The following is a 13,833-nucleotide window of genomic DNA, read 5'->3' on the forward strand; positions in this document are numbered from 1 at the left end:
TTATTGTTTCATTAAACTATTTATAATTTCATCACGTACGAAATTCATCCGACAAGAACTGTAGTTTTCATGATTTTTTGAGCGTACAACAAAATCATGTAAAATATCATTAAGAACAAAATTAGAATTACGATTAAATTCTGTAAAGGCTACGCTATCATGCAATTTCTTTCTAATTTATTTAGTGTCATTGAATAATGTTAAACATTAATTTTTTTAATAAAACACATTTATAAAAAAAAAATTAGATTTTTTACTGTTCACGTAAATAGTGAAAGTGAATAAATTCACAGCATTGTTCGTATGAACAGTGCAAGTGAAAATCACAATACTGTCAACGTGTTAACAAACAAATGTGTAGAGTGAATTAATTCACTTTGCACACTGTTCACTTTTGTTAAGTGTACAGTGCCAACAAAGTAGGTATAAATTGCTTTTGTGCGATTTTCGTTGGGTCCTATAAACTAAAAACACTGCTTTCCACTTTAACCAGACAACATAAAATTGTGGTTTCTTCAAAACACAATTGTTGCCACGCAAACAAAAACAGGGCTCTGGTTTATATACACATAGTTACATATTGATAGCGAGGTTTGGAAGGGACAGCCCCGCTATTAAGGTGAAGCAGGGCACTGAGTTGATGGTTGTATTTTCAAGAAAACTGTATTGGAAAAACAGGGCTCTGGTTTATATACACATAGTTACATATTGATATACATGTTAATTTATTGTTGTCCTTAGTTCACTAGCTTTGGGAGATCTCATGACTATGAAAGCATCAAATATGCTTTAATCACTATTTTCTTATTCTTGCAAATGTCTTCTATTTAAATTGTTCTTATTGTTTTTACTAACGTGTATGATACCCTTTGTTTCAGGATTTTCAGAAGGATATCATTAAAGCAGCGGAATCCTTTACGGCCATAGGGTATAAACATATTGAAGCAGGTGAAAGTCAATTGATACTATGTCCAACCACTTTCTATTAATATTGAGGAATATAAAAGGGGATTGAATGAACTCGATGTAGGGTTCCTATATGTTTATTTATTTTAAATATTATTGTGATATATAGGGCCTTTGTGCTTATGTTTATCTAATACAAACTTTATGGTAGTTAGGAACCAAGTTGTCAGAGGATTGCTGCAGATATGGAACTGACAACATCAATGAGAACATACTGGCTAAAGCTGCAGCTATATATGGTGATGCTCATAAACATGTGGAACAGGAGCAGGACGACTTGAATCGCCTGTTATTTTCACAGGTTAATTTTTTTTTCCCTCTACATATGGAATCAATTTTGACATTTTATGCTGTCAATGCAGGAACATTTAATTATTGTTTCATAGTGGCTATACTTCAGACATTTTGGAACTCCCAAATATGTTTTAACAAGTCATAGTTCTATGGGTTATTGTTTTTGTTTATGTTGTGAGATAAATGATAGCCATTTGTCTTTACCTTGCTGAAAGCTCTGCGTCATGGATATCTTGCAGAGGATTATACTTTTGGACATCTTTTGCTAGTCAGATTAGTTTTCTTTCAGAGTTGAAAGTTAAAGCTTTTCCATGTTGCATTGAGAAAGGAAAAATTGAAGAACTGTAGATATAAATAACCAGAACTGATGATAACCACAAAAATAAGATTTGTGTAGTTGATTATCAAAGGCCAATTATTGCCACAATTATTCATGAATTGACTAAGAGATGAACGTTATTCTTCAATTTCGTTTCATCTTTCCAGATTTTAGATCCCTTGAGAGCAACGATTACTGATTCTCCTTTGGAAGATGCACGCCACCTTGCTCAACGATATAGTAGGATGAGACAAGAAGCAGAAACACAGGTAATTGGAACTGCACTCAGCTGCATTATTGTTACATAGTATTGCATAATCATCATGCTTCAACCATCACTTTATGTTGCAGACTCTTGGTATTTGCTATAAGCTCATCATTCATAATTTTTTATTGACCATTTAAAGCACACAGGCTGCAGAGTTTTCCAGAAGACAAGCACGGGTACGGGAATCACCAATTCCTGAAAATATTGCAAAGCTGCATGCAGCAGAAGCAAAGATGCAAGAAATAAAGGCAAATATGGCAGTTCTTGGTAAAGAAGCGGCGGCTGCATTGGCTGCTGTTGAAGCACAACAGCATAGATTGACTTTCCAACGGCTTGTTGCCATGGTGTGTGTAATTTTTCAGGACAGTATTTTCTAGTTTGAAGCTTAAAAACTTTTGAATTTTATATTTATGATTTGCTTACATTATTGTAGGTTGAAGGAGAAAAAAATTATCATATGAGAATTGCTGCTATTCTTAGTGAGGTTGAAGCTGAGGTCAGTTCTATGTTCATTTTTTTCATGAAAAAACTTTTGATGATATGAGCAATGCAACTTACAGTCTGAACTTGTGTCAGATGATCTCAGAGAAACAGCAAAAAGAGTCTGTCCCTCCAGTGATTCTGCTTCCTGTTATTCAATCAGAGAATGGTTCAGAGAAAACCACATACTTTCTGGCTGAAGTAAGCATTCTATATTAGACTCTAATAGACACTGAAACTTTACAGGGCGGGTTTGCAAGTCTCTTCAGAAAGAAATATGTTATTTTACTTACTCTGATATTAGCATGCTAGGCTTTACATAAGTTTCAAGCTGATGCTGATGCCTCAATCAAGTAACATTGAAGGAGCTTGTAATTGACTCATTAGATCTCTTGTAAACAGCTCACCACCTTAAAGATCATCATGCAGAATCTACGAAGAGACAAGATGGTGTGATTGAAGAGACAAGATGGTGTGATTGAATCGAATAGCAAATAATTGCATATTGATCTCCACATTTATCCATAAGTGGTTATTAGGGATAAAAGTGTGCACACTTGAACCGTTCTCTGATTTCTTTTGCGACCTACTGTTTCTTTGGATATTTTTCCTGTCATGTTGATGAAAAACTGTTGTCCTTTTGGGCCCAGTGCTGCTAGTCAGGTCACTACCATTATTATTTCCTGTGCATAGGGGTTAACAAGTGAGATTCTTCAAATCCTCCCTGACGCCTCTCCAAATACCCGCATAAAGGGATACTTGGCATTTGGGAGACCTAACCTTTTGCTGTTGACTCCTGTTTGCAAATTGTACATGGCCAGTTCTGCTTTTCAAGCATGGGAGCTCAATCAAGAAGTCTTAATGTGGGAACAAGTCCATAATCCTTTTTTCATGCATAGAGTTTGTCTTATCAGAGGAGAAAGATTATCAGCTTTGTATGAAATGAAAGTGAAAAAGGAAATGAAGTTAACTGGAGTTTAATTGTTGAAAACATGGAATTCTATGTATGGTTTCAGCTGAAAATTCGCATCACTAACTTGATTCTTTATGCAAAGTAGATATAGCAATTAATTTAGTTACTGTTGCATGCATTCTTCATCAATTATACTGTGTTTTAGATAGATCATAAGTTGTGAAATTTTGGTTACATCTTGCAGGCAACACATCTTTTCATTGCCGAAACAGAGAAGGAGCTGAGCTTGGCAGTGGGTGACTGCATTGTTGTGAGGAAGGTTATCTGGCTTTTCCTTCTTACTGTTGCAATTGCATTTGGAAGCATCCTTTTAACAGACAGATCAACCATGTGAATTTAGAAGTTCCCAACTTCTATTGTGCTTGGAGCATAGAAAAAGAACTGACATGTTGCACTATTCAATTTTTGAGGGACACAAGCCTTGCCTTACTTGCATCTAGTCTCTGAAAGACTCATAACATTCTCACTGAAGGGAGACACTCATCCAAACACTACCTGTTTTATCTAGCAGCTCCCAGAATTGATTAAACTCTTCATAAGAGTAACGGGAGACCATGAGATCCATTCAGATTCTTTATGATTGTGTTTCATGGAATGAATGTGTTGGATCCATATCATATACAACTTGAGTGTTTTGTTTCCCATAGTTGACCTCTTTATAGATTATTCTATTTTACCTTAGTGTACAATCAATCATGTCAAGGAACGCATCTCCCTTTGTGGTTAGGCCTGTATGTTTCGGTTCCAGTTAAAGTAGAATAAGATAAATTGTAAATCTCATTTCTCTACCTTTATTTGCTTCCACATTATTTCTAAGATATGAATTTCCAGGTGAGTCCAACTGGGTGGTCAGAAGGAGAATGTAAAGGCAAAGCTGGGTGGTTTCCATCAGCATATGTGGAGAAGCGCCAGAGGATTCCCACCAGTTTGGCTGCTCAAGGTTACTAAGTCTCAACTGTGCTTTTGTGGTTTGTTCTTTGTTCCTCCAAATTCTAGAAATTGCTGCTCATCGTCAATAAGGAGATGTCAAGGGGGAAGAAGAAAGGGAACCCTCCAATTCTTGTGATATATCAAGGCAAAGTACTTTCGATTGTATATCCTCTCACTGAATCTTGGGAAACAAAAATATTTGAATTAGTTAAGCTATTCCTGTCACATAAGCAACACAATAGTGCTCATCAATCGCTCCAAATAAAAGGCTGTACCATTAGGTGTTCATGTTTTCATACCCCTTAGGATTCCTTGTTTTAAGTTTTAGTTATTGTTGGTTTGAAAAAATATATATTTAATTAAAATTGTGATAGGAATTGATATTGAATAAATAATAATTTAATATATTTAATTAAAAATATTTTTTAAATTAAAGTTATAAAATATTTAAAAAATAAATTAATATTGATAGTTTTTAACTGAAATATTATAGATTTAATTACTGTTATTATATTATGAAATAAATAATATTTTATATAAAGTATTTTTTTATTGTTTTATTAAACTATTTGTAAATTCATCATGTATGAAATTCATCCGATAGGGATTCTTGTTTTCATAGGTTTCTGATCATGTAACAACATCAAGTAAAATATTATTATTTTAAGTAAAATATTATCATTAATAAAATTAGAATTGCAATCATATTTTGTAAATGCTATGTCATCACGTGATCTCTTTCTAATATAATTATGTAGTATTATTGAATAATGTTAAGTTTGTAAATGCTATGTCATCACGTGATCTCCTTCTAATATAATTCTGTAGTATTATTGAATAATGTTAAGTATTAGTTTTTCAAATAAAACACAATATTTGAAAAAAAAATTGAATTTTTTTAAATAAAACACAATATCTGAAAAAAAATTTGGATTTTTTAATTTTATCTGGTTAGACCCAGACATTGGACATTTAGGTTGGGCTAGACTCAGTTCGGCTATGAACAGTTGATATGCTCTCCATTGTTCACATGAACAGTTGAGAATATAGAAGACGAAGGAAAAGAAAAGGGGAGAAAAGTAAAAGAAAGAGTAGTGGTTGGCGGTGAAAACAACAGAGGTTGGTGGTGAGTTGCTTTTCACTGTTCACGTGAAAAGTGAAGAATACAGAAGAAGAAAGGGAAGAGGAAGAGCAATAGCTGACAATAGAAACGGTGGAAGTCAGTGGTGAGCTCCTCTACACTGTTCACGTGAACAATATAGAATGCAAAAGATGAAGCAAAAGGAGAAGGGAAAAAGGAGGAGCAATGGTTGGCGGTAGAAATAGTGGAGATCGGTGGTGAGTTGCTCTTCACTATTCATGTGAATAATGGAGAATGCAAAAAACAAAAGAGAAGAAGAAAGGAAATGAGAAAAGCAGTGATTGGCGGTGGAAACAGTAGAGCCAGGTGGTGAGATGAGGGAACTACTCTCTACTGTGTATTGTTCAGTACTTTGTTTCTATTTATCTTCTTTCACATCTCTGTTTATTGTGTTTATAAACACATTTTGTAACTCAGCACAAAAAACAGTTTGATGTTGCTTTTCATTGTTTTGCAGTTTAACCCAGATGGTCATGGATCCCACAAACAGTAATGTGCATTTAGACCGTAACCAAACACATGACAACAATACTTTTCTGTAAATACAGCTACAGTTGTAGCACGAAACACACATTAAGATCCTTATATTATTATTATTTAACTTTGTATTTATATTTTTATCATTCTTGAACTCCGCCATCAGTTGTAAAACTTGACTTATAAATGTATTTTATTGAGAGATAATTCATGAAAAAAACAAAAATGAAAACCAAAGTGAAAGCACCTCAACTATTTAAAACTAGAATTTTATTTTTGAAAAAAATAAATATGTAAATTTAATAATTAAATTAAATATCAAGGAGATGTTAGACATAGAGCACGTGTTAATACATTATAATACATTATAGAGTTAACAAATTAATTAAATTTAAAGGCATCAATGCTATTAATTTGATAAAAGAATATAATGATGACTAAAATATAACTTGTTAGTTACTAAGTTGATATCAAAATAAAATAAAAATAAAAGTAGTAGAGATACTTTTTAAACACAAAATAAATAGCATAGAGATGTATATAAGCATTATTAAGCCTTTCATGTGAGATGCCATGTAATATTTTGCCATTTTCTAGATAAAGTGCATGAAAAATATAATTTTTTTAATATTATTCAGTCATTTAAATAATTACAACTTTAATAGTACAAGATTATAAAGATTATATATAATATACAAATAATATATGATATTTTCATAATAGATAAAAGATTTGATGATAGACAAACAAAACATGAAATAAGGTGTAGCCGTGAAATATGTCTAGTTAAAGAGTCTCCATGTATACATATCATTATAGTTGCCAAAAATATTCTTTTAACACGACATAAAAAATATAATATAAATTTAGATTATAAAATTATAAGTAAATTTTTTTAACTAATTATATAGACAATTTCAGTCAAATAGTAAATAAGAGTATATCACAATTAAAACAAAAATAAAATAAACAATACAAAAGTTCAAACATGTTAAAATACATAGTTTAAATAAAATGCATATATAATTTAACTAAAAAATCCCTTATAATATAATTATTTTCATAAAATTTTATTAACTCCCTGAAATAGTCACTATTTATAGAAATATTTTATATGATTAAGAAAAGACTAGTAATTGATAAACTATATCCAGAAACCATCATATACTATAACTCTTAATTCTAGTCTTCAAAATTTAGTAAATGTTATATAATATCACTATTAAACAATGAAATCAAACAATCATACACTATCAAAATTTAGTAAATATTATATAATATTACTATTATTGATCATCACAAAAACATTGATATGAAAGAAAAAAGAATAAAAAGGAAAAGAAAGAAATAGGACAAGAAATAAGAATAATTAGAATAATTGCAAATTATTAATAACTTAAAAATAATTACATGATAATCGGCACTATAAATGTATATGAATAAAATGAAATTAGTAAACATATATGGGTATTTTTAGGTTTAGTTTAAGACAAAGGTGAGTTAATTAGGGGAGTATTTATAATTCCATTAAAATTTTAAATTGGGAGAGAGAGAGAGAGCATTTGCATGCATGATTTTAACTAAGTTTACTAATTTTACACAAATCAAGTTTGATTTACTAGTTCTTGAATTTTTAGTTTGATTTTTCATGTCAATGTATATTGACTTATAAAATCATATAATTTACAAGTCAATTCATGAATTTAACAACCATACATGATATCATGTTTATATTCAATATGATTTTAACCTATTTTAATCCACCTATTATTCTGACTTTTAAATCCTCCTTGCTTTCTTATTTTTCTTGCATTTACTCTAAAAAAATATCTCATCTCAACTTGCATAATTATATGTTTTTTTTTTCTATCAAAACAACTAACTTTCTTAAATTTTCCTTGTGCTTTCCATTCCCCAAAAGTTCTAGGAATGTTGTCATTGAAATGAAAAAAGCACCAAATCTTATACCATTGGAGGGAGAAGATAGAAATGTGAAAGAAAAACAACTAATTCGAACTCCAATAAAAGTCTCAAGTTTCTGCAAATATTTTTATTTTTATTTTTGTTTTTTTATGTTCTTGTTCTTTACAGTAACAATTGAAATTTTGTTGATCCCGAGTTCGGGAACAAGGTTCCTGAATGTTGTTTATCTATTTTTTTTTTTTATAGTTGGATACACATTTTATTTTGTGAAGCTTATTATATATCAAGGTTGAGAAAAATATACTTTTTATCTTATATTATGGTAAAAGAGCAAATAATAAGATTCCTAAACTTAACAAAGGATGAGAAAAATGTATTTCTTCCCTCATTTCATTTTTGGTTTTCTTGTCTAGATGCGTTTTCATCATTTATTCAAATTATAAATTTACCCCAATCTACAAATGAATGACTAACATGAGAGTAAGATTTTTAAATTTATAGGCTTCACATGGAATCCATTATCACGGGTCATGGAAACTATATGATGAAAATCATTAAGAAACACCATATGATCCATTACATATGTCAATTAAACCTATTAAAATGTTAGAAGCTAAAAAGATTAAAGAGAAAGTTAATATATTTGAGCTTTATTTTCTACAAGACTTGCAGATTCAACTTATTTTCCACTTAAACCTGGATTATAGGTGCTAGGGAAGTGATTGATATGGTTCCCAATCTTGATTAGTACAACTTTTGATTCAATTGTTACACTGAGTTTAAATTTTATCATAAGATTTTAAAGGTCTTATTTTCTATATGATTAATATTTTATAGCAATAAAGTATTGGAAGGCCTTACGATAAGATGTAGAAGTTACTATTTAGGATTTTTGATATTTTTCTAGTTGATTTATGATTTTTTTTAATTTTTTTTAGAACTATTTTGTTATTTTTTCAACCTTGTTTTGAATATTTGACCTAGAATAATATTTTTATTTAGCTTCTATTGCGGTATTTTGATTTTAGAAATAATATTGTGTGTGTAATGTTGTTTATACACTTGGTTCTTTATTGAACTTTTAAAAACTTATAAAAAATTACTTCTTTATGGTGTTCATCATTACAACTCCAGTTTTTGATTATTTATAATCAATTGGTTGTGGTTTTCACACAATAACTATGGTTTTTTTTTATTTAGATAATAACTAGATTGAGTTTTTTTCAATTTGATTTTAGCTTTTTTGAGTTGTATTTAATTTTGATTATAGATTCTAAGGTTATTATACTCTGGGGTTGTATAAAGTGGTATTAGAACTTAGCACTAAAATTAGTTTTTAAAAGAAAAATAGAAGATTAGTTGAAGGTGAAATGAACCTACAACTCAGTAATGAAGCAAAGGTTACAACATTAGCTATAGAAACTAGTTATTTTGTTTGGCTTGATGGACTATTACTAAAACTTTATAATTGTTTTTTTGTTCCAGTGTCTTAAGACATTGTTTCTATTTTATTTAGAATAAAATGGATTTCAATTTATTAGTGAGGACAAATATTGTTCTTTTATAATAATGATATTTTTATGGATATAGTAAGTATATGAATAGTTTGTATATATCTAAATTTAATTTACAATGGTTCAATATAAGTTGCAATAAAATTAAAATACAGATTGAAATAAATAACAAGAAACTTTGATTGGATTGGGATGATTAATATTTGACCAAATATTTCAAGAACTATCTAAAAGAGAATGAGATTCTCTATACCTCTTAAAACACTACATCCATATGAAATATATTCTCAAGGCTAAAACATAAGATATTTAGCCTGAACCTTAGGAAACTCAAAATCTCTAAAAATTTGGTAGGACATATTATACATCAATGAGATAAGGACCTCTTATGGAAATTGTGAGTGACATGTTCATTATAATTTATGAACATACCATTTACTTGGAAGTAATATATGTTATTTATTCCAAGAAATGACTTAAATCTATGAACTTTATGTACTAACCAAGTTTGAAACTTGATTTATATCTACTTATAAGGATAAAACCCAATGAATCTAGAGGGCCCTTTAAGAGAAAACTAACATGGAAGGCAATGTACAAGTGTAAAATGCCTTTAAGAAAAAACTAATATGGAAGGCAATGTACAATGCAAGCTTTAAGGAGTAGAAATATTCAATTTTGATGGTATAATCAACATATTTGATTACATAAAACATATGAATAAACCTTGTGTTTATAAAAAGGTTAGTGTAAATAATATTATTTTTCTAATATTATATGTGGATGACAAATTATTGTTTAGAAATGACATATCTTTACTTTAATAAATAAAATTTTAATTGTCCAAGAATTTATCCATAAAAAAAATTAAAATAAGCAACTTGTTTATTGAATATATAGATTTATAAAGATAAATTTAGAAGATTGCATCGATTGTCTTAATCCATGCATATAGACTAGATGCTAAAATAGCTAAGTATGAAAGAATCTAATATTGAATTCTTATTTATTTTTACATGGAACACCTCTCTCTCTCTCTAAATACATATGTTTTAATACATAGATTGAGAGAGATATAATGACAATCATATCCTATACCAAGATATAGGATCCATCAATGAATAAGATAAACTAGAAGTTCAAAATTGTTTGAATTAAGATTTTTCAATAAAATATTGGAAAATAGTGAATACATGTTTTATTCTAAATAGTAGTGCTTTAAGTTGGAAGAGTTCTAAAAAAAAGAGGCATAACTAATTTCACAACTGAATAAGAATACACTTCCACGTTTAAGAAAACAAACAGGTTGTTTAGATTAAGAAGTTCATTAATAAACTAGGTTGGTTCCTAGCATTATTGATTCAATTGCCATGTATTATGATAACAATGGATCTGTTGTATAAGCAAAGGAATCAAAATCTCATCAATGATCCAAACAAGTACTTAATAAATTCTATTTGATTTGATAAATTAATGAAATGAAAGACTTAAAAATATAGTAAGTACTTATTGAAAAGAATCTAGAAAATCCTTTTACTAAGTTACTATCCATGCAAAAGCATTAATGTTATATGGAGCAATATAATATTAAATTTATAAGAGATTGATTTTAGTGTAAATGAGAGATTGTTAGTTTAATATATTTTGTAGTTAATTAGTTGGTTATATGTGACATTATTATATTCATGTAAATACATATTTATTATTAATAAAGGCTTAATTTATCTTTAATATTAATATAATATTAGATTAATGAATTTATTACTAGATTTATGAATCTAGAGTAAAAATAAAGTCCATGAGATAAAAATATTTTGTAAATAAAATGATAAAGTTGTTATAATTATAAGATTCTTATTGTATCAAAGCATTATAATTAAAATGTTCTTGGTCGATGCTGTCTTGAATACTAGATATTTATTAGAGTTGTAGAAACTATACAAATATTATATTTTTTTTCTTTATCAAATAAAGCAATTATTCTTATAAGATGATGTGCAAACTTCTCAACATTTAGGAACAAATTTCATTATATTTAATCCAAAAATAGTGTTAATTTTTTTTTTATCGATTATAGAATGATTAACTAATTTAACTGATTATTCAATCGATCAACCAAATTGGTCTAAAGATATCCATTTTACTATCTCATCAAAATTTTACTGAAATTTTAGAAGAGTTTTCTTTGTGTTCGGAATATCTCAAGTCTTAACATAAAATTCAAAACACAAACAATAACACTTCATAATCATAAACACCGTAGCTTATCACCTCAATTCTAATCCAATTATCTTGGATCTCATCTTATTATATCTATAATTATATAATTCATTCTCATCAACTTATATCACTAAGATATCTATTATTTATTTCATATCCATCATAATAATAATTTAAAATATCAAAACAATACAATAATTTTACATTTTCTAAGAGATAAATATAACTTAAATTAATTATATTATTAAACATATTAACATAATTAAGACGATGATAATTGTTAGTTAAACTTCATAACAAAATCAAGTATTTGAAATTATAATCCACAAGCTTAATATTACAACATTATAGTCCTTATGTATTTAGATCTACACAAAAATACTAACTAATAATTATTCTTGGCGAGCTTGTGAATTACGTCAAACAAAATCAATAATATTTATTAAGTTACAAGTTAATATCTTATTTATCACTTAAAAGACATTTTAAAATTTTTTTTATCTAGACAATATATTTAATTCATTTCATATAATTATCCAAAGTTCTCTTTACATAAATTTATTCAACCATAGACAAATCTCGTAATATTCATAACTCAATTCATCATTCTAGTTTGCGACAACCCAACCTTTAAAAAATTATTTAAAATCAAAAGAAATTAGATTTTAAAGTAATAAATCTTTACACAACTCTATTGTTTTCTAATAGGATCCTTAGGACTCCCAAATAATTTTTTTTATTATCTTCATTGCGTGAATAATATTCGAGAACCCAACAATTTTCTCCTCCTATAAGTTAAGAGGTACTATAAACTTATCAACATGACATTTATCATTCCTTTTAGAATTTAGTTTTTACATTCAATAATGCTATTTTGTTCATACAAATAAAGAGTGGTAGTATGGTGAATAATATCATTTTAAAAATAAAAACTTGTGAAAAGATGCATCATACTTTCCATCTTCATCACTTTTTATTACCTCTAATTTTTAATTAAATTAATCTCCAATTCATTCTTGTAATGTTTAAAAACTCCAAAAGCTTTATTTTTGCTTCTTAGCAAATAGATATAACAATATCTTATACATTTATTTACAAAAATCCATGATAATGAGTAAAAAAAATCTAAAAAATGGATATCATGGGTCAAATGATGGATTGAGATTTTTTAAACTTGGTCAATCTAACCTAATCCCTATTCCTTATATTCCTTTTGACTTTATATTTGATTGTTTATGGACTAAATATTTATTTTTATTTTATTCAAAAATATTTTGGCTTCAATTTTTTTTTTAATGGGCTTCCTATTAGATTTCTTCAACGTCACAAAAAATAACTTGTCTCTCTACTAAAGGGGATATGAGACATAATTAGAATTTAATGGTGGTGTGAGGCATACAAATTAGATATAATATTGGGGTGTCATAACACTTAAGGCAACTCCAATATAAGTGCTAAATGGAGAGCCAAAAATAAAAAAAAAGTAATATTTTAGCTTTTCTTTAGTTGTTTTGCATGCTAAAAAGGAAGCTAAGTGCTAAATGGAGAGCCAAAAATAAAAACAAAGGTAATATTTTAGCTTTTCTTTAATTGTTTTGCATGCTAAAAAGGCTGCTAAATAAAATGCTAAAATATTTTTTCTCTCTTGTCAATACTTTTCTTACATATCTCTAAAAAAACCAAAATCAACAAAGTGGGCCCAACGAAAAAGAACCAATTAAATATAGTTACGTAGGACAACAATCTTTTCGTCGTGTCAGTTACGTAGAAAAAAAAAATCAAAATCATTAAGAAAAAATTAAGCACTTATTTGTTCCATTCTAATACAATTGGTTTTAAATGTTTTTTTTTTCAATAGAGTATACATGGTTAAAAAAAATTATATTTATACTATTTAAAATACTATTTTATTAATTTAAGTCTTTAAAATAATAACTCCAATGAAAAATGCTTTTATAGTGTATGTTGGAGCTCTGCATGTAAATATAAACACATAAAAATTAACAATACAAGCTAAGCATTTGGATATTTTTAATATTCATATAAAAAATGTACTTGATATATCTAATAATAAAAAACTTTTAATAAATAAATTTGTAATTTAAAAAATATAAAAAATTAAATGAAATACAATTATACACTTAAATCCAATCTAACTATATCAACTAATACCACTAACTAAAATACTTTAAAATATAAGAATTAATTAAAAACAAATGTTTTTTTTTTAAAAACCACTTACACATCATCGTCAACGACAGACTGTGTAATTCACCCTAAAGTCAAAGGAAGATGAGAAGAAGAAGAAAAGAGAAGGGCGGGGCCGGG

At 28.2% G+C, this 13,833-nt stretch overlaps 1 protein-coding gene across 1 annotated transcript in view; it reads left to right on the plus strand.

Moving 5' to 3' along the window:
• LOC105140265 (endophilin-A2-like) overlaps nucleotides 1-4,526 on the plus strand; it is a 7,859-nt gene extending 3,333 nt beyond the window's left edge. The window contains exons 3-10 of the mRNA XM_011047027.1: nucleotides 879-948; nucleotides 1,122-1,267; nucleotides 1,747-1,848; nucleotides 1,994-2,191; nucleotides 2,281-2,343; nucleotides 2,424-2,528; nucleotides 3,485-3,559; nucleotides 4,132-4,526. Coding sequence (XP_011045329.1) covers nucleotides 879-948; nucleotides 1,122-1,267; nucleotides 1,747-1,848; nucleotides 1,994-2,191; nucleotides 2,281-2,343; nucleotides 2,424-2,528; nucleotides 3,485-3,559; nucleotides 4,132-4,248 — 876 coding nt within the window. The 3' untranslated portion in view covers nucleotides 4,249-4,526. The remainder of the gene's footprint in view (nucleotides 1-878; nucleotides 949-1,121; nucleotides 1,268-1,746; nucleotides 1,849-1,993; nucleotides 2,192-2,280; nucleotides 2,344-2,423; nucleotides 2,529-3,484; nucleotides 3,560-4,131) is intronic.
• Nucleotides 4,527-13,833: the final 9,307 nt, after the last annotated feature.

Source organism: Populus euphratica, unplaced genomic scaffold (assembly GCF_000495115.2).
Source record: "Populus euphratica unplaced genomic scaffold, PopEup_1.0 scaffold238.1, whole genome shotgun sequence".
Taxonomy (NCBI): Eukaryota; Viridiplantae; Streptophyta; class Magnoliopsida; order Malpighiales; family Salicaceae; genus Populus; species Populus euphratica.